The 19,075-nt window shown below is 32.4% G+C and overlaps 3 protein-coding genes across 3 annotated transcripts; 2 read left to right on the forward strand and 1 right to left on the reverse strand.

Moving 5' to 3' along the window:
• Nucleotides 1-4,272: 4,272 nt before the first annotated feature.
• On the reverse strand, nucleotides 4,273-7,112 carry LOC137838152 (meiotic nuclear division protein 1 homolog). Its single transcript, XM_068647392.1, has 10 exons — nucleotides 6,983-7,112; nucleotides 6,570-6,650; nucleotides 6,347-6,463; nucleotides 6,080-6,118; nucleotides 5,751-5,858; nucleotides 5,589-5,651; nucleotides 5,449-5,500; nucleotides 5,292-5,336; nucleotides 4,924-5,003; nucleotides 4,273-4,656 (listed from the first exon to the last, which is right to left on the reverse strand). The coding sequence occupies exons 1-10, from the start codon at nucleotides 6,983-6,985 to the stop codon at nucleotides 4,585-4,587; spliced, it is 660 nt and encodes a 219-aa protein (XP_068503493.1). The 5' UTR covers nucleotides 6,986-7,112; the 3' UTR covers nucleotides 4,273-4,584.
• A 2,933-nt stretch (nucleotides 7,113-10,045) lies between these two features.
• On the forward strand, nucleotides 10,046-15,510 carry LOC137838155 (probable LRR receptor-like serine/threonine-protein kinase At4g29180). The gene is made up of 12 exons (XM_068647396.1): nucleotides 10,046-10,487; nucleotides 10,745-11,770; nucleotides 11,951-12,089; nucleotides 12,214-12,285; nucleotides 12,592-12,663; nucleotides 12,737-12,817; nucleotides 12,999-13,141; nucleotides 13,267-13,490; nucleotides 13,655-13,787; nucleotides 14,050-14,112; nucleotides 14,448-14,670; nucleotides 14,924-15,510. Exons 1-12 carry the CDS (start codon nucleotides 10,406-10,408, stop codon nucleotides 15,354-15,356), a joined length of 2,691 nt encoding a protein of 896 aa, XP_068503497.1. The 5' UTR covers nucleotides 10,046-10,405; the 3' UTR covers nucleotides 15,357-15,510.
• Nucleotides 15,511-17,025: 1,515 nt separating this feature from the next.
• On the forward strand, nucleotides 17,026-18,685 carry LOC137836548 (vacuolar protein sorting-associated protein 32 homolog 2-like). Its single transcript, XM_068645217.1, has 6 exons — nucleotides 17,026-17,097; nucleotides 17,405-17,504; nucleotides 17,579-17,664; nucleotides 17,756-17,847; nucleotides 18,103-18,217; nucleotides 18,503-18,685. The coding sequence occupies exons 1-6, from the start codon at nucleotides 17,026-17,028 to the stop codon at nucleotides 18,683-18,685; spliced, it is 648 nt and encodes a 215-aa protein (XP_068501318.1).
• Nucleotides 18,686-19,075: the final 390 nt, after the last annotated feature.

Raw genomic sequence — 19,075 nt, forward strand, 5'->3', positions numbered from 1 at the left:
CTGTTGAAAAAATGTGTTAAAAAAATTTTCATTATCATCAACCGTTGAATTAAGTTTAAATCCACTTCTTAATAATATTCTTTCTTAATAATATTCTTTCTTAATAATATTCTATACATGTGTTTATGTTGAAAACTTTCACATTGTCTACCTAAACTCTTCATTTTCGGCTTATTGAAATCGTTTCTCCTAATTATTAGAATGAGATTCATATAAATACATATTGAACAACTTGTTTGGTTAATGCCAAATAGTTTTAAGATGGTATCTACCAGAATTAGGGACACCAAATTGAATACTGCATTGACATCCCAACTCAACTAATTCCCTGGTTTACTTAGCTGTTACGATGATGAATGTTACTGGTACTGCTGTTGATTTTCTACGTGAACGTTGTTCGTTTAGTTTATGTAGCTGGTGTTGGTCTCTTTCTGCAATCCACCCAGTTCAAATTATGGGTTTTTATCCCAATGAATTTTGGAAAATGCTGAAATTCAAGAACTAGAAAATGATCTGGATCACTGTTTAGAAACTCTTTGAAAACAAAATTGATTTAAACTAATTCTTAGGGATGTGGAACAAAGTAAACATGTAAACTCCAAATTAAGTTTACTTTTGTGTTTTTTTGAGTAAAAGTAGGATATTTTTATGTTTGAACACAATTTTACGTGTGTCAAGCCAACAATGAAAAAAATCATTTGACAAATTTTGAAATTCGAACTATCATTGGAATTTATGAGTTTAAAATTAAAATTTCCTTGGAATTTATGACATTCTTATTTCATAAATAAACACTTAATCAAGATATTCTACACTGTGTGGAGATGAAATAAACCATTTCGATTTAACCATTCCATTCCCCTTATCAGATAGTAGGGTTTATGGTGAACCCTTGGAATCTCAGCAACCAAAAGGTGAATTTAGAAAGCAAGTTGTTTTGTGGAGACCACGCGTATTAGAACTACTTCTCTCAGAAGCAAGAGACCCTAAGAAGCAAAAGAACCCCACTTGATGATTCTCCAGGACTCATGAAGGAGAGTGGTGTGTGCAACCAGAAAAATAGGTTAAAGGAATTTGCAGACATCAGAGACATACACAGCAAAAAGGAATTTCCTTGAAAGAATAGAGAAGAGATAAATACAATAGAGAATGATTGAAAGGAAAAGACAGTGAATAGATAAATGGGGTGAAAGGTTTCAAAAGGTTAGTGAATGATGTAAGTAAGAACCAGAGCCAGCAGCATTAGCACATAGGCAACTCCTTGGTCCACTGCTATCCCTGCACACCCAATTGCAATTCACAAAACCCAATGAGTCACCATGAGCAACAATGAAAAGGGTAGAAATGAAAAAAGAAGAAGAAGAAGAATCAGAAGCAAAGATAAGATTTTTTGAAAAGAGGGTAGAGTGCATACCATCACTTGTAGGGGCAGGAGCAGGAGGAAGGAGCTGAGCATTGATGGAAGGTGGGAGAGAAGCCAAAGCAAGAGCTATAATGGAGATGAAAAAATGCTGAAGCCTGAACATTTCCATTGCAATTGCAGGTGAAAGGGTAAGGTTGGTTGAATGGTTTATAAGGGAAGAAGAGAGTGAGAGAGAGAGAGAGAAAGAATGAAAAGCAGTGAAGATTGGTTTGGTTGTGAGAATCTTGGCAAAGATGAAGACACTCTGGCTAGCAATATAAGAGAAGAGAGGCTCAGTAGCCGTTGATGTGAGACACGTGTAGGGTGAGTATTGGATGCACGTTACAGAGTGTGGGTGTAGAGTATAGAATGGAGTAAGACCTGGTCCAACCAATGAATGATGCTTTGTTTTTTGTTTTTGTTTCATAAGCTGCTGCCAGACTGACACAGATTGATTGGTGGAATGTGTACAACTGTATTCAGTTTTATTTTCAATTTCTTAAAATCCTCAAATCAACCAACCAACCAACCGTTGGCTTGGACGGCCACTGATGAAGCCAATAGCAACAGAAAATTAAATACTTCAAATTAAAAATTAAAATAATCACCTTATAATTTTATAATATTAAATTAAGTTTAAATTTATTTTTAAAACATAAAACATAGTGTTATATTCTTATTAATATGATAATATAATTTGATAGCTGTGAGAACAAGAAATACAGATAAGCAGGTATGTCCAGATAATTAATCACTTTTGAATTGGCAGTGCTTATGATCATTGTGCTTCCCAACTAGGAATATTCTACAGATTACGATTTTTTGTTGTTTAAATTAGAATTCGTGCTTTCATATACAACTTTCAATTCTTTTTCTACTAAAGTCATGCTTTGAAACATGTTTCTACCATTGTTTTTCTTCCAATAAATGTTGATTTTTTTTATTTGTATATTGAAGTTGTATCCTAATAAAAAGAAAGCCTTTTTTTTCAATTTTTAATTGAAAAGTAAAGAACAGAAGTCGTGTTTATAAGTATCGGGCACAAGTTTGGTATACGAATTAAAAAAGAATTTAACGTTTTTTAAAAGAAAAAAATAATAAAAATATATTTCAAAGCTCGAATTTTAGAAAAAAAATTGAAAGTGGTGCATGACTTTTAATTTGAAAGAAAATTTCATTAAAAATTAAAGTCATGTTTAGTTCTACAACATTATCTATTTTTGTAAATTTCTTAAAATTTATTTATTTTGTTAAAAATCAACAAAAATTACATTAGTTATGTAAATTTAGCATTTTTGAACAAGATAGTAACGGATAGATATTAGTTGTACTCGCTAATTATGCCCACTAGCCATTCTAGATTCCTTTGAATTCACACTGACTTGTATTCTAAGAATGTCTTCTAAACAGCATGATAAATATTTATTTTCTATTTAATTAAAATTTATAAAAATAAATATTTTTCACGTATACTCTATATGATAAATAAGAGTAGTTTAAGATAGTTGAGGAAGAATATTCGCCACTAGTTAATTAAAATTGTTTAAAATTAAAACTATGAAATAGATGCAAAAAAAAAACATGAAATACTTTATTCAAATTTCTAAAAATACTATCACTTAAGGATTCGTATTTATAATATAAATTTCATATATATACTTTATTTTATGGGTGATTGCATGAATGAGAAAGGCCAGTTAAAAAAGTATTATAAACTCAAATATGCTGAAATTGTTAGGCTCTCTTCAATATTTGATTGTTCCATTACAACTGTTGAACGTAAGAAAAACAAAAGGTAAACAAAAATAACAAAAGAAAGTGATGAAATGTAAAAGGAAAGAAGTGTATGGTTAAGAAGGTTAAGATAAGAATTTAGCCTCTCCTAAAGGACGTGAGAATATAAAAAAATATATATATAAATAGTAAGTAGCCGATAAAAAATAAAGGAAATAATATTTATTATTAATTATCAAACAATGTTTACATATTCAATTTTATTTGCAATTTTGATCATTGAAGGTAGGGAAAGGAGGTCGTGTTTTGGAATACCTCATATAATATAATATGCAAAGTAAAATATTAGTTAAATATAATGTTATTAGTATGAGGTGTTAAATCCAAAATACATTTGAATTAAGATGACATGCAAATGCACCAACGACCACCCAGTCACTGTCTGATGCTTCAATGTCAGTCTCAGAAATATTTGAAAAGGAGAAGATGAAACCATGACTCATGATGTCATGATCACTACACCAACAAATATTTGAAAATAGATGACAAAAAAATATTTTTGTACAGTATATTTAATATAAAATTACATATTTAATAACATACCAAGAGATGCAGTTTGAAAATAATTTGTCCTGATTAAATTAGAGAACAATAATTTGATTGAGTTGGAATGGAGTGTACCTGACTGGGATATCCATATTCTCACCAAAGCAACAGAAATGCCAAGGAAATGAAGTTAATATCAACACCAAAACTAACAATCGGAAGAGACAAACTTTGTGTGTGTTAGTTAAACAACTTCCAAGTAGTCAACAAAAACCAATCACTGAACAAAGCAAATGTCATTCCGTCAGACAACAGAACACTGATGAATGAAAGTCAAGAACATAATTACAGACAGTTCAAGTCTCAACCTTTTAAATAATATAATAAGGGTCTTCCTTAATGTTTTTATTGAAATTTATAATGTGATTGCATTTAAAATCTGCGTCCTAATGTATTATTGATTAGCATTTGCCGTATTATTATTGTTATTATTAATGATAGTGATAATAGACATAATTTGATTATATTGTCATGTTCTGGAAGGATCAATTTTAGTTTCACAGAGCCATCATAAAATTTAAAAACAAAAGTAAAAAAAGAAAGGATCTATATATATAACACCGAGGATTGGAGCCTCCTTAAGGCAAGTAACAGCCACCAAACTCAGGATGGGGACCAAACATGCTTGGATAGAAGCAGAATACATAATCTGTAATATTATTGTGCCACAGGAAGCAAAGTGCTTCTTAATCTCTCTGATCAATACAGCAAGAGGGGGGAACAGAAAATAAAATACCATCTCAGAGGATGTCCTTGACTTGACAATGATCAACTCTGCATTTTATTATCAGTGTTTGAGAGCAGCACGACAACCAGCAGTTGGCCTTTGATAGGCTAAGTAATCAATCAGCAACTGCTTTGAGTGGGACGGGTGCTACTAACTCCAAATAGTCAAAATCATCTGTTAGACCAACCTGTGTATGGAGACAAAAGGTGCAATGCAAGACATATAAGAAACAAAGAGACGGGATGGTCAAATTTAATGAGATAAATTAAGCTATGTTTTAGCTGAGAAAACAGAAAATAATGTATAAAGTGGTGGGCTTGCTAATCTATCCAAGTTACATTCATTCCATTCGTGCACCCATTTCATAGGTAAAAGCAGCCCTGACAAATAGCACTTTAGCTGAGTATTTCACATAGAGATTTGGAGATTGAGGCATTTAACTGAAATGACTGACCTCCTTGTACAAGTTTTCAAGTTGTTCCTTAGCCTCGGGAAAATTGTTCGAACACCATTGCCTCAGGGTGAAAATGTTGTCTACAAATATTTTTGCAACAAATACAGATTATGCGTCTTTTTATGATAATTAATGCAGTTAGATATTTAGAGTTATCAGCATCATTAGGACTATACATTAATACAACCTCTTCTATCTATAAATCTCTCAAATAACATAAATATTTTCCTTCCCTATCTAAAACTTCAACATGTATCATTATAATAACGTGAAATGTGACATTTCACTACACGAGAGACTCCATTTTTCCCCGCTTAGATAAAACTGCATTCAGGGACAAAGGAGAAAGAAAGCATTGAAGGTAGAACCTGTCCATCTGTTTGCCGATGCATGGGCAACTGCAATTGCTTCCCCTGCCAATGTTAATACCAAAACATCAGTGTCCCCAAAACTACAAATTTATTAGAATTAACATCCAAAACTTCAAAGTTATGTACTGGTGTAAATAAATAAGCCTTTCTTAACTCATTGCTTCAAAGGCAGCCGGATCATTATCTCTATACTTTGCTATCTCAACCTGAAAATTTCAAATATTATTAGACTGTTACAGAACTGACATAATACTGATCATCACAGTTGATGCCTTACTATCAAATAATCCCAACCTGCAATTCATTATGATTTTGCTCAACGTCTTTCAGATCTGCAACGGCCTTCTCTCTTTCATCCTGATAAAATTGCAATATTAGGATATACGATGACCGGGCCTCTTATTTATACAGAAGCAGAGGGAATTGGAATCTAGCAAGAAATATGTCATAACTTACAGATTCCTCTCGCCCCTTCTTTAGTTCCTGACATTGATCAACAAGTTGAGCATGCCGATTTTTACTGCTTTGTAGATCAGAATCAAGTTTGCGGTACACACTTCTAAGCTGTGAATGAGTTTTATAATGTCATAATTAGTTTACATGAAGATACTATAACGAGTAAGGGTGTGTAAATGAATGAAAACGCTATCAGTAGAAACATAGCCAGCTTAACAGCTAGGTAGCTATATCTGAGGTGTTATATTAGTGTTACCCTTTACTGCCAATGACCAATTTATCAACATAAAGATGATACAACAGCAAAAGCTTTATCAACATAACTTCACCTGATTACCAGCACAGCTAGGTAGACTCCAGAAATACACCTGCAAGGTGAAGGTAGTAAATAAAAAAATGAGTAAATCATACTAATACTCTCTGAAAAGTTTCGTCAAATCGTACCCTTTTTTTATCCCTAAACCAGTTTTTTCTTAATTGTTGAAATACGTTATACTTTTTAGTCTATACATTGCATTGACACCCCTGTTATTCAAGAAACACATCACTGATACAAGAATTGGAAAGGAGCGTCGTTGGTTTGGATGATAACTTACAGAAGTTCCTATCTTATCTCTGGAAACAAGGTCATCATCCACTAAACTTTGTACAACATCCTTCACGGACTGAGCAATGACACCCTTTTTGGGACCCATCTTCTCGAGCTCCTTCAGCTGAAACAACAAAAAACATAAGTAGAAGCACATACACCAGTCAATAAATTACACGATAAAAGAAAGAAAACAGTTCTATCAGGTATGCAATAACGATGGTGATTACCAGGAAGAAGTCTTGGGACTCGTAAAAGATTTGAAGCATCTTCTCGCGCTTCTCTTCCAAAGAGAGACCCCTTTTCTTCGACTGCACCAAGCAAAGCACACCAACCAAATTGCAATTCATGACAAGTTCACAAACACTCAGGGAGCTGAGCTCCTTAACACAATTTGCAGAAAGCCATAGAACAATTTATGATCGGTTTACGTTTTTGAGCCAATCATGATTATTCTCACAACAAAAAAATGTAAAAAAAAAAAAAACATCCATACGAAAATACAGTGTGAGCTGATTCAACCTAGCAATTCGCACGATATAATACAAAGCTGTGATGAAAATTAATCATTGCATAGAATCCTTTGTGAAATGATCGAAAATAATAGAATGAATTGAGGCAGAGAGAGAGATCCGGCGGTTACCATTGCGGCGGATTTGGACGGCAACGGAGTGACACAGAAGATTCTAGAATCGCGATTCTACAATTTTTGGCGGGAAAATGGTTGAGTCAATTTTGGTACTTCGTCTTCAATTTCCCACACACATATACACAGAGACGTTTTAACAAATTTTTCGGAAATTAGACGAGAAAATAAGATTGTGAAAAAAATTAATTTTCGTAAGAAATAATTGAAGAATTGTAAAATATAAATTAAGATTTTTCTCTTAATTATAATTTTGATTCCTATAATTTTAAAATTTGTAATTTTTTCCTGATTTTCTTTTCCTTAATTTTAATCTTTTAACTTTTAACTACAGTAAGTTTGGTTTATAATTCGTTTTATTTTCAATATAACATTTAAATTTTGATATCCTAAATACTATATAATTAAACTAAAATAAATTACAGTTGAAATTATAATAAATTTTATGTGTATGCTCTTACAACTTTTTGAAAACATTGTCTCAAAATTAAACATATCAATAAATTTATAATACCACTAATTACATTATGTATTTTGAAAGTATATTTTACATTTATTAATGTGTAAAGATATTGTTTCTATCTCAAGTCTTTTATTATTTTGTTTTTATAAATATTTGGATGGATTAAGAAGAGAAAGTGTTTATAAATAATTTCTTACTCCAAGTCTTAAATAATATTATCGTAATTGGAATTATGGCGATAAATATTTGTTAAAAAGCAAAGAGTCACTAATATTTTATCGAAATTTTTATTAACTTAAATTTTTGGGGTTTATCATTCATTTACTAATATGGATATTGTAGCTAATCTCATATAACATTTTATCCAACCTAGTGAAAAAAAAAGTAATATATCCATTATATATTCACAAAGTTATAGACTTTTTTTTCAAAATAACCTTGAGTATTACCCCACTATTCCTTTTCCAACTAATTTCATCTACCACTTCGTTTATCATAAGGATACTTGCTATCTTTTTAGTAAATGTTGATTAAGAGTTTTCTATGATTTTTGGAAATACTTTCTTTTTCATATTAAACAATACTTTAGACATAACCTTATCCATATAGTCAATTAAAGATATAAACTTAAACTCATCCAAATGTATTGGATGAACTTTTTTAATGTACTTGTACTTGTCAGGGGTACTCGGAATCTCGATTCAAGCATTTAGGTATGGTCAGCTCGATCGTGAATTATGTTTAGCTTGGCCTGAGTGGGGTATGAGCCAAAAAGTGTGTTACGAGTTAAGCCTAAGTTTTCCAATAAACTTATGTGAAAAAGGTAGTTAAAAGTAATATAAGAAATAATTGAATTGGTTGAAGCTACTCCATTGCTTTTACTACATCTTATTGTATGTTCTTCCGTTTTTATTTTTACTTTTATGAAATTAAAGTTAAATGTGTGAGTACCATTACTTTTGTACTTCCAGAGTGTCACACTTCTTCTTTGTTTTTTCTAACTTCCCAAAATTTATAGTCAAAACCCTATTATCATTTTTTCTGAAAATGTCAAATCTATATTTTCAAACTCAATTTTGATTACCTCTCTAACCTTAATCCTTAAATGTATTAAAATAATATGATTCTCTTAAGTTAGTACAATTTAAATATTTCAATAACATTTCCCCTAAAACATATATTATTTAAAGTTTTATTATCTTGTGTCATTATTTTGCCACTTGAATTACGTGAGATGATTATTACATGACATTAGCTTAAACACAAGTTGCCACGTGGAGGGTACTAGGCACCTTCATCCACTAATTAAAACCAAAATGGAAATAATTGACCACATCATTCACTAATTAAATAATAACAAAAAATAGCCACCAATGGTGACCAATTCAAAATCTATACCTAATCCTTCATCTTCTTCTCTAATGAAACCACCACGAAATTAAACTACCTTCAACTTGAACCATTTATTATATTATTTATTCATGTAATAGCAATTTTTCATTACATTCAATTAGTTAACTTCTCATTAATTTCCATCATGGTTAATAATTTAATATTACTTTGATTCTAAGCTAATAATTCAACATTTTTCCAAATTGTAATGAGAATTCCAACCCTACATGGAATCAAAGTTTATCATTGAATGAAATTTCAACATATATTATTAAAAGATTGAGAACAAATTCAAGTTAGTGCTGATATTTTCATAAAATTTATGTTGAGTGGAAGTTCTTGGACCACACAACCCATGTGTTTTATAAGAATGTCTATTATGTTCCCACGCACTATGAGTAATGAAAATACGATGCTATTTTCAATAAAATTATAGAAAATTTAAACTTACTTTTAACCAATTCAATCGTAATTTTTTTTCAATCAAATAATACATAAATCGAATTTTTAAAATTAACTCTGAAATTTAAAGATCTAAAAGATAACTTATGGTAGCTTTTATTATTATAAACCATTACTTCATCAGGGAATATCATTATAAATATCCTAATCCTTTTTATTCTCATTATGATGATTAAATAATTTTCTTTTGAAGTTTTAGATATCAAAATCGAAAAAATGATATTGAGATTGTGAGTATTACACTCATATGTTGAAATCGAAAAGTAAAAAATCAGACAAATGTTTTGTTAATACAAAACAGATTTGATGTCGCAAAAGTGACATTGGGTGACCCTTATGCTATTTTGTAAGAGTTTAAGGTTTGAGTACAGGTGCGGAAGTTAGAGAGTTTCGAACCAAAAAAAGGTCGAAAAGAAAAAAAAAGAAGTGACCACGTCGGAAGAGAGAGAAAGAAACAGTGATCTCGTCGAAGGAAAAAAGAAAGAAACATCAATAAATACAGAAAAAAAACCAAATATACCACAAATCATAAATGTTTTTCTTTCTCATAAAACTAAATTCCAATTTTTTTTTTCCCAAAAACATAAAAGACAAGTAAAGATTCCACTTCCAAAAATCAAATTTCAATCGTGGAATTGGAAAACCCACATTTTTTCTTGATTACCGAAAATAAAAGATAAAAATTCAAACTATCCTACTTCGAAAACTAAATTTTGATTAGATTTTCGTGCTAAAAAAATATCGGGAGGGAATAATTTTAGTTTGTGAAACAAAATGAAAAGTTGTCCACTTCGTGATTTGTTTTAAAAATCCTTACTATTCACGAAAAAAAAGTCATGCAAACTGTTTTGGGCGTGATTCTCTTCTACTTGATGAATCAATTTTTTAGACATTTAACTTTTCAGTGTCTGGTTTTGTCAAAGCCGACAAATGCGTGTCCAGGTTTACATGTGAACGTTTGACTCATTCATTTGTTTTCCGACCTTGCTACTTCCTACTCTCTAATGTTCCAATGGAAGTTCCTGTCTTCAAGAATACCCACAACCACCACTTTTGAAACATCATAGCATACTATTTGATACTGCCTTCTCCGCTATCCACCGATGAGAAGTTCAATTGGGTTCATATTGTTGCTCACACTTTGTGTTGTCCTCGTAGCTTTAGTTCACGCACAGCAACAAATAGGTTAGCTACAAATGAGTTTTGATGTTTTTTTCTTTTTCTGCAACGTTATTAATTGATGCCATGGAACATTTTCTCCAACATTCCTTAGAGGGGTACTGATATTACTCTTTGTCTCTTTGTTCTTGTTTATCATCAATCACTGAGATAATTAATGGTTTCTCAAGACAATTAAATAAACCTTAGTTTTGTTTAACCCATTTTGAAGTGCAAACAAGCTTAGTTTTGTATTTCTTAATCTATCTTTTCTTTTTGTTCAGGCTTTATAAGCATTGATTGCGGTAGTTGGCAAGATTTTTACACGGATGAAGAAATTAATATAAAGTACACCGCTGATGGAGGCTATATACAAAGTGGGGTTAATAGGAACATCTCCTCTGAGTATGCATACCCAAACAATCCCACTCTGGCACAAATACTCTCAGATGTCAGAAGTTTTCCCCACGGGGAAAGGAACTGTTATAGTTTAACATCTCTAAGAAGTGGCAGTTTGTATTTAATCAGGGCTTCCTTCATGTATGGAAACTATGATGGAGAAAACAAGCTTCCAGAGTTTGATGTTTATGTTGATGTCGATTTCTGGTCAACAGTGAAATTTAGAAATGCCTCAGAGGAAGTTGTACTTGAAATAATCAGTTTTGCACAATCAGATGTGATATATGTTTGCCTTGTGAACAAGGGAGCAGGAACTCCTTTTATCTCAGGATTAGATGTTAGACCACTTAATAGTTCTATTTATGGCACTGAGTTTGGGGAATCTGCTTCTCTAACACTTTTCAAACGATGGGACATTGGGTCACTCAATGGAAGTGGTAGATATGAGGATGATGTTTATGATAGAATCTGGTCCCCTTTCAATTCTTCATCCTGGGATTCTGTCAGCACTTCCACGGCAATAAATGTCAATGATGATGGCTTTAGACCACCATTTGAAGTTATTAGGACTGCTGCAAGACCAAGGAATGGCAGTGATACTTTGGAGCTTTCTTGGACCCCAGATGATCCAAGTTGGAAATTTTATGTCTACTTGTACTTTGCTGAAGTGGAGCAGCTTGAGAAAACCCAGCTGAGGAAATTCAATATATCTTGGAATGGATCTCCATTGTTTGATTCCATAGTACCCCGCCACTTGTTTGCAACCACCCTTTCTAATTCAAAATCTTTGGTGGCAAATGAACATCGTATTTCCATACACAAAACAAGAGATTCAACCCTTCCACCCATTCTTAATGCAGTTGAGATTTATGTAGTGAAGCTAGATGGACTTGCAACATTTGAAGAAGATGGTATGATGCGTTTTCTTAGCTAAAATTTGCTGTGCAAAACCAATGCATTACTGCTTAGCCCTCTGAGACTTTAATAAAAACAAAATCACCATCAAACAATCAACAATCATATCACTTGCACTTGTTTTAGAGTTTGAAATGATTATGCCTTTAAGTGGATTCAATTATATGTGAACACAGTTGATGCTATGTTGGATATAAAGGAAAGCTATAGAATTCAAAGAAATTGGGTGGGTGATCCATGTGAGCCAAAGAACCATTCTTGGGAAGGCTTAAAATGCAACTATAGCACTTCACTTCCTCCCCGAATTATCTCTCTGTGAGTAATCTCTTTGTATGTTTTTCCTTCTTCCATTCTGAATGTCCTAGTTGAAGAAATCAGTTTTGACTTTTACATTATATCCTTACATTCAAGCCTAGAAGTAAGCGTTTTCTTTTTCTAGGAATATAAGCTCCAGCAGTTTAAGTGGAGCAATAACTTCTTCCATTTCCAATCTCTCCTCGCTGGAATCTTTGTAAGTACACATGACACAAAATTCTGAGTACGTTTACCATCACTATGCTTTGAGAAATTGTATTCATGAAATCTCTATACAATAATTTGTACAATAAAGAGTAAGATAGAATGAGAAGACAGAAAAGCATGTAATAAGATCATTGCAATGTGAGGAAGACAGGTAAAGAGAAAAAGCATTGTAGAAAATTATTTTATGAATAATATAACTCGTATGGCTTTAACCTGTACACAATTTCACCATTGTAATGAAGAATGGTTTCTTCGTCATATATATAATATGACAAACCTACAATTTTTTATTCAGGGACTTGCACAACAATAGCTTAACGGGAGCAATACCTGAGTTCTTGGAAGAATTGAAATCCCTTAAATATTTGTAAGTGTATGGCCTGATATATGCAGCGGCAAATAGGTACTAATGGCTAATGAAAGAAAAATAACTTTTGTAGGGACTTAAAGGACAATCTATTTTCGGGTTCAGTTCCTGACACTCTTTTAGAAAGATCAAGGGATGGCTTACTTACATTGAGGTATGTCCTGCTGTAATAGACTCAGATGTTTATAAAGCTTGGCTAGTTTCATTTTTCATATAAATATTAGGAATCATGGTAAAGAAAGCCAGGGTTGAAGTATGGACCACGAAGCACATACATACTTTTAGAGGTGTCATCAAACATTTGATTTCATTTCTCATGTTTTCATCACTTTCAGGGTGGATGATCAAAATCTTGGTGGCTCAGGAGGGAACAGTAAAACTGTTAAAATTGTTGTTCCCATAGTGGTATCAGTATCAGTTTTAGTTATATTGGTTGCTTTCATTCTCTTTTGGAAATTTAGAAGAAATGAACGATCAGGTACTTCTTGCTTTATTGATATTAACTGTTTCCATCTGATTCTCAAAACCTGAAAAACAGACATAAAATAAATGAGCAAAACAAAACATTAACCAAACTTTAATTTACTTTCCTTTTGAACAAAGATGAGGAGATCAGTATGCTCAACAAAAGAGGGAAAAATGTAACAACGAAGAACTGGCAATACACATATTCGGAAGTCATGGAGATCACCAACAACTTTGAAATGGTCATTGGCAAGGGAGGATTTGGAACTGTGTACAGTGGGCAGATGAAAGATGGCAAAGAAGTTGCAGTGAAGATGCTTTCTCCATCGTCAACTCAGGGCCCTAAAGAATTTCAAACTGAGGTAATTAGTACCACATTCTACCAATGGATTATACTACTTAGATTCTAGGGAAATGTTATTCAACATCAGAACCATCCAAAGAAAGCAATCATGGCTAAGCTTTTGATGATAGTTCAGCACAAAAATGTGGTATCCTTCATTGTATACATGTACATGGCTTGCAGGCTGAGCTTTTGATGACAGTTCATCACAAAAATTTGGTATCTTTCATTGGTTATTGTGATGATGATAACAAGATGGCTCTCATATATGAGCACATGGTCAATGGCAGTCTGAAAGATTTTCTCTTTCTCTCAGGTACTCCTACACTGCTCCATATTCAGTTTAATTGAAATTCACCGAGAGAAGGAAGGTTATTTATGTTGTCATCTACTCATAAATCATTAAGATAGTTGATTTCTATAAAAACTACCTTGACCATTTTTAATTGGTTGAAGATAAAATTGGCTATGTAACAATGCATGATTATTAACCTTTATTTGTTCACTGCAATACTTATAGCATCACAAAATAAATAAACAAAGAGAGCATGTTGCAATAAGATCTTTCATGATTGCAGATGGAAATTCAGATTGCTTGAGTTGGGAAAGAAGAATACAGATAGCAATCGATGCCGCTGAGGGTCAGTATAAGCGAAAAGTGCTTTTCTCTTATCCTTTAGACGTTTACTTTTTTTCATATTGGTATCAAATGTTACCAAGTCTCCAGATCATCAGATTTTGCTCCTTTTTCTTAATTTTATTTTGGAAAAAAAAACTCTCAAATTTAATTCACCTTACTAAATAATGTTTCTTGGTTTATATAATCTAGTCTAAGAGCATGTTTTTACATTTTTTATCCATGACAGTCACCTGGACGAATAACATGTTGCCGTGTAACTGTATAAGTGGTTTTGTGCAACTACATTCTTTTGGTATTTGTGTTGATGTTTGATGAATGATGTGTTTGAACTTGAAGGGTTGGATTACCTACACCATGGTTGCAAGCCACCAATAATACACAGGGATGTAAAGTCAGCAAACATTCTTTTAAGTCAAGATTTAGAAGCCAAGATAGCAGATTTTGGCCTCTCCAAGGAGTTTAGGAAAGATAACCAAAAAGAACAATCTCATGTGATTTATACTGATGCTACAGATGAAAAATCTGCAATAATGGGCACAACAGGGTACCTTGACCCAGAGTAAGTCCTTATCAGAAGATTCATTTTATTGTTCAAATTGGAATTAATTGCTTATAGATAAAAATGTCATTTGATCTGATATTTATGTACTTGAATTGAATTGTTCCATTTCTAGTCAGAATAAAAATCAAATTGAAATTAATATTTTTTTATGATATTTGGTTTAATGGGTAGGCCTTAATGTGCAAATATAGTTTTACTGTTTTATCATGGACTTGCTACTTTGCCCTAACTACACTGTCCATTTATTCAGGTACTACAGATCAGGGAGCCTTAATGAGAAAAGTGACATATTTAGCTTTGGAATTGTTCTACTTGAATTGATCACAGGTCGTCCTGCAATATTCAAAGGCAACAAAATAATGCACATACTTGAGTGGATAAGACCTGAGCTTGGAAGAGGAGAATTGAGTAAAATTTTAGATCCAAGGCTCCAAGGAAAATTTGGTGCAAATTCTGGGTGGAGAGCTTTAGGAATAGCAATGGCATGTTCTGCATCAACCTCCATTCAGAGACCTACAATGAGTGTTGTCATAGCAGAGTTAAAGCAGTGTTTGGCAATAGAATCTCCTAGTGACACTGAAACATTTGTGCCCCCTCCTAAACAAGTCTACACCGAATTCTACAGTTCATCAGAAGCATATTCTTATGATAGTGAATCTATCACCTATCCTTTCCCAAGATAGCAGGTAGTGTAATTATACATTGTAAATTTTTGTGAAACCTTATTAAAGGCACTGGGTTACTGCAACAAATGGCACTCCCTTGCCGTATTTGGTGAAAGAAAAATGTTACTTTTGAGAATTATTAATTATTTGGTGACAAGATATCAGTTTATAACTGTGATGTGGCATAATATAATTCTAAAATTATTTTATTTTAATAAAAAATTATTTTTTTTCGAGTTGTAAGATTGTCAACGTATACACTTTATATATTACTTTTTAGGCTTACTTAGATTTGAAATCTCTTATATGCTTTTAAGTGGGTTCTTACTAAATTTTCTTAATTAGATTAGAGTATTAAAAGATTCACATTTTAAATTTATGGGGTTTAATTGTTCTAGGTGACGTCACTCTTACTTATCTTCACATATTATTTTGTCTTAATTTTAAATAATGTAGTTTTATGATTAATATAACAAGTGATTTTTATTATTGGTTGAAAACGAAATGAAAAGAAAAACAAAAACCTGAGAATGCGGAACAAATGTAGGATTAAACAATAGAACAATACTGATAAAATAGGTTTTTTTTATCATTATGGGGTTATTTTTTTTGGTTTTTACCAAATGTGGTCCGTTTTAAAAAAATTATAAATTTAGGCAAGTCGTGCCAATTCGGCACGACTTCGTATGCAAAAGTCGTCCTAATTAAGCACGACTTCTGTCATGTCATACTGAAGTCGTACCATTCTGCCTTGTAATACTGAAGTCGTGCCAACTTGACACGACTTCTGTCACGTCATAAATTTGTAAATTTTTTTAAACGGACCACATTTTGGTAAAAAAGAAAAAATAACTCCATCATGATAAAAAAACCGATAAAATAAGTGGTAGGAATAAATGTAAGTAAACTAATGTAAGTTTTTCTATCTTCCACGTGCGCAACTCTAACCACATCCTTGTTACACAATCTCTCAACATCATATTTATGTTTTGGTTTTGCTTTCGTCTTAGGTTTTTTTTTTTTTTTATCTTCATTCAATACATTTTTGTTTTCACTTTATTTTCAATATTATCCAAGTTGTTTCTTTTCATTTTGAACTAAAACAAAAAAAGTCACTTATTATTAATGTCCCACATATAATTCTCGTTATTAAATATCCTTGAATACCTTTATGGTAACTCTAACACCCAACTCCAAGCTTATTCTATAATCTCCCAAAATCGTATTTAGATTTTTGTTTGTTTTTCTTTTCATTTATGTTTACCTCATCAAAAAATAAGTTACTTGTCTTAGTTAAAATATTTTAATATTTACACAAAATAATACGTGGAGATAACTTAATAGCAGAATTAAAAGACTCAATTAAAAAATATAAAAAAATTTAGCACTTACTAAATTAAGAAAATTTATTAATGACTCATTAAAAATATTTAAATTTACTATGCAATTGAACTTAACTAAATCTAATCTATTGTTATTATTATATTTAAAATGAGATATTTCTATTATTTTGTTAATTAATAATATTATTATTGTTGTCACGCACAGAATGAAAATATTAGGTCAGGTAGCAACGTAGATACTCATCCTCACAGCAACACTAACGTGAAAGAGCAAAAAACAGCCATAATAAAAGTGAACACTCCAATCAACGCAGTACTAGGGTTTCAATTAATCCATTCTGATCATGTTTAGGAATTTCTTTGGCAAATCTAAACCAGAACACAATCCTATTGCCGTATTAGACAAGTTAAACCAGGTTCATTCATCATTGTTTCTTCTCTTTTTGGCTATGCTATCTTATGCTGTGTATATAATATCATCATGTCATCGTATACAACATTGCTCCTTTTTGCTCTTAATTCTCCTCCTCATGCAAGTGCTTTCTAGTTCAAATTTATCTTTTACATGTTGTTTGATTGCATCATGTAACCATATATAGATGTGTTCAAATTTTTATGTTAAACATCATTATTCAACTGTCAGTTACGCTGACACCTTAACTAATAACAATCATCTACGATAGAATTTCTATATTTGAATGTTCTGTTATTTTGATTACGCAGACACTTGAATTGCTTGAGAAAAAGGAAGATGTGCTTCTGAAAAAAGTGAATGCAGAAAAGGAAAAGGCCATAGAATTCATCAGAGGAAAGAACAAAAGGGGTAGGTTGGTTGCTGATCAATCTCCTTCTACGTATGTGTGGGGTGCATGTGATTTGAACTTCTGTTTGATGCAGGGGCAGCGCAATGTGTGAAGAGGAAGAAGTTATACGAACAGCAAATAGAGCAGCTTGGAAATTTCCAGTTGCGTATTCACGACCAGGTGAGTGTGAAATCAAAAGATGATTTAGTTTTTGTTTTTGTTTTTGTCTTGAGCTTCTTTTGGATCTCATGTTGTCTGTTTTGTGTTACAGATGATAATGTTGGAAGGTGCCACAGTCACCACAGATACAGTAGCAGCGTTGAGAATTGGAGCAGCTGCAATGAAGGCTGTGCAAAAAGCAACGTGCGTAGTGCAGTTTATGTTTTAAATTTTGTACACTAATAATACCTTGAAATTATGATATGAAGAAAGAGAATGTTTGTGATTTCATGCAAGAATTGAAATGTTAGGGAAATGGGGTACGAATATATCAATTCTCAATTTGTTATGATTTAACTAATAATATTTTCTGCATTTCTCATAACTCTGCACAATGTTTATTCAGCTAGTTACTTTTTGGTCTATGATATTGTTGAGTTGCAACATCTTTGATTTCAGGAAAATTGATGATGTTGACAAGACTATGGAGGAGATCAATCAGCAGACTGATAACATGAGAATGATTCAAGAAGCCTTGTCTGCTCCACTTGGTCCAGCTTCTTATATTGATGAGGTCACCTTCCCAAATCAAATGATTATATATGTATCTTTAGATTGTACCATACACACACATACTATTGAAGTTATCAGATAGTGAAGAATTTTCATGATCTTACCAATCTGTATGACACATCTGATATTTGAGTGCTGTTCATTTCTTTTCATAATTTGAAAAACTTGAATACTGTTACATTAATTGAGTGAATCTATTGATACCTGGTACATTCAGATTACAGTGTTGTGCTGTCATAGAACACAATGCATTTATGTGGATGATTCTGAGTTGTTTTGCTTTCAGGACGAATTGGAAGCTGAACTTGAAGAACTGGAGGCTGGTGAGTTGGAAGAGCAGCTTCTTCAGCCAGCAGCTACAGCCCCTGCAGTCTCGGTACAGCCCCCAGCAGGATGGCAACCTACTCTCCCTGTAACCACTTCTGAGGTAGATGAATTGACAGCTTTGCAGGCTGAGATGGCACTTTGACCAGGTCCATTTCTCTCCTAAAACACTGTTCATGTATTGTTAATTTGTTACCTATTTCTTATTTTTAAATTCCGACTCTTTTCACCTTATAAACTGGTTTTATGAGATTGAGTTAGGTTTAAAGTCTATTTTTTAATATAGTATCAGAGTTTCAAATCTATTATAAGAAGTGTTTGGTGGACTTATCAGACCACCCGCTATCGGCCCACCCATAAATATGTTGTCCCACGCTTAAACTGCAATTCTTGGCATGAAAGAGTGTGTGAAGATCCCACATTGACTAGAGATTAGAATATTTTATTATTTATAAGTGAATGCGAATCTTACCTTGTAAATCGGTTTTATGAGATTGAAATAGAGTTAAACAATATTTCTTAATAGTTTCAATCA

Source organism: Phaseolus vulgaris, chromosome 4 (assembly GCF_000499845.2).
Source record: "Phaseolus vulgaris cultivar G19833 chromosome 4, P. vulgaris v2.0, whole genome shotgun sequence".
NCBI classification, from domain to species: domain Eukaryota; kingdom Viridiplantae; phylum Streptophyta; class Magnoliopsida; order Fabales; family Fabaceae; genus Phaseolus; species Phaseolus vulgaris.

Coding starts and splice junctions, on each gene's coding strand:
- LOC137838155 (XM_068647396.1), top strand. CDS start 10,406: ATGAGAAGTTCAATTGGGTTCATATTGTTGCTCACACTTTGTGTTGTC. Junction 12,664..12,736: donor TTGAAATCCCTTAAATATTT/GTAAGTGTATGG, acceptor TAACTTTTGTAG/GGACTTAAAGGACAATCTAT. Junction 12,818..12,998: donor GATGGCTTACTTACATTGAG/GTATGTCCTGCT, acceptor CATCACTTTCAG/GGTGGATGATCAAAATCTTG.
- LOC137836548 (XM_068645217.1), top strand. CDS start 17,026: ATGTTTAGGAATTTCTTTGGCAAATCTAAACCAGAACACAATCCTATT. Junction 17,098..17,404: donor TATTAGACAAGTTAAACCAG/GTTCATTCATCA, acceptor TTGATTACGCAG/ACACTTGAATTGCTTGAGAA. Junction 18,218..18,502: donor CAGCTTCTTATATTGATGAG/GTCACCTTCCCA, acceptor TTTTGCTTTCAG/GACGAATTGGAAGCTGAACT.
- LOC137838152 (XM_068647392.1), bottom strand. Junction 5,859..6,079: donor CTAGCTGTGCTGGTAATCAG/GTGAAGTTATGT, acceptor ACTCATTCACAG/CTTAGAAGTGTGTACCGCAA. Junction 5,004..5,291: donor ATCGGCAAACAGATGGACAG/GTTCTACCTTCA, acceptor AAATATTTGTAG/ACAACATTTTCACCCTGAGG.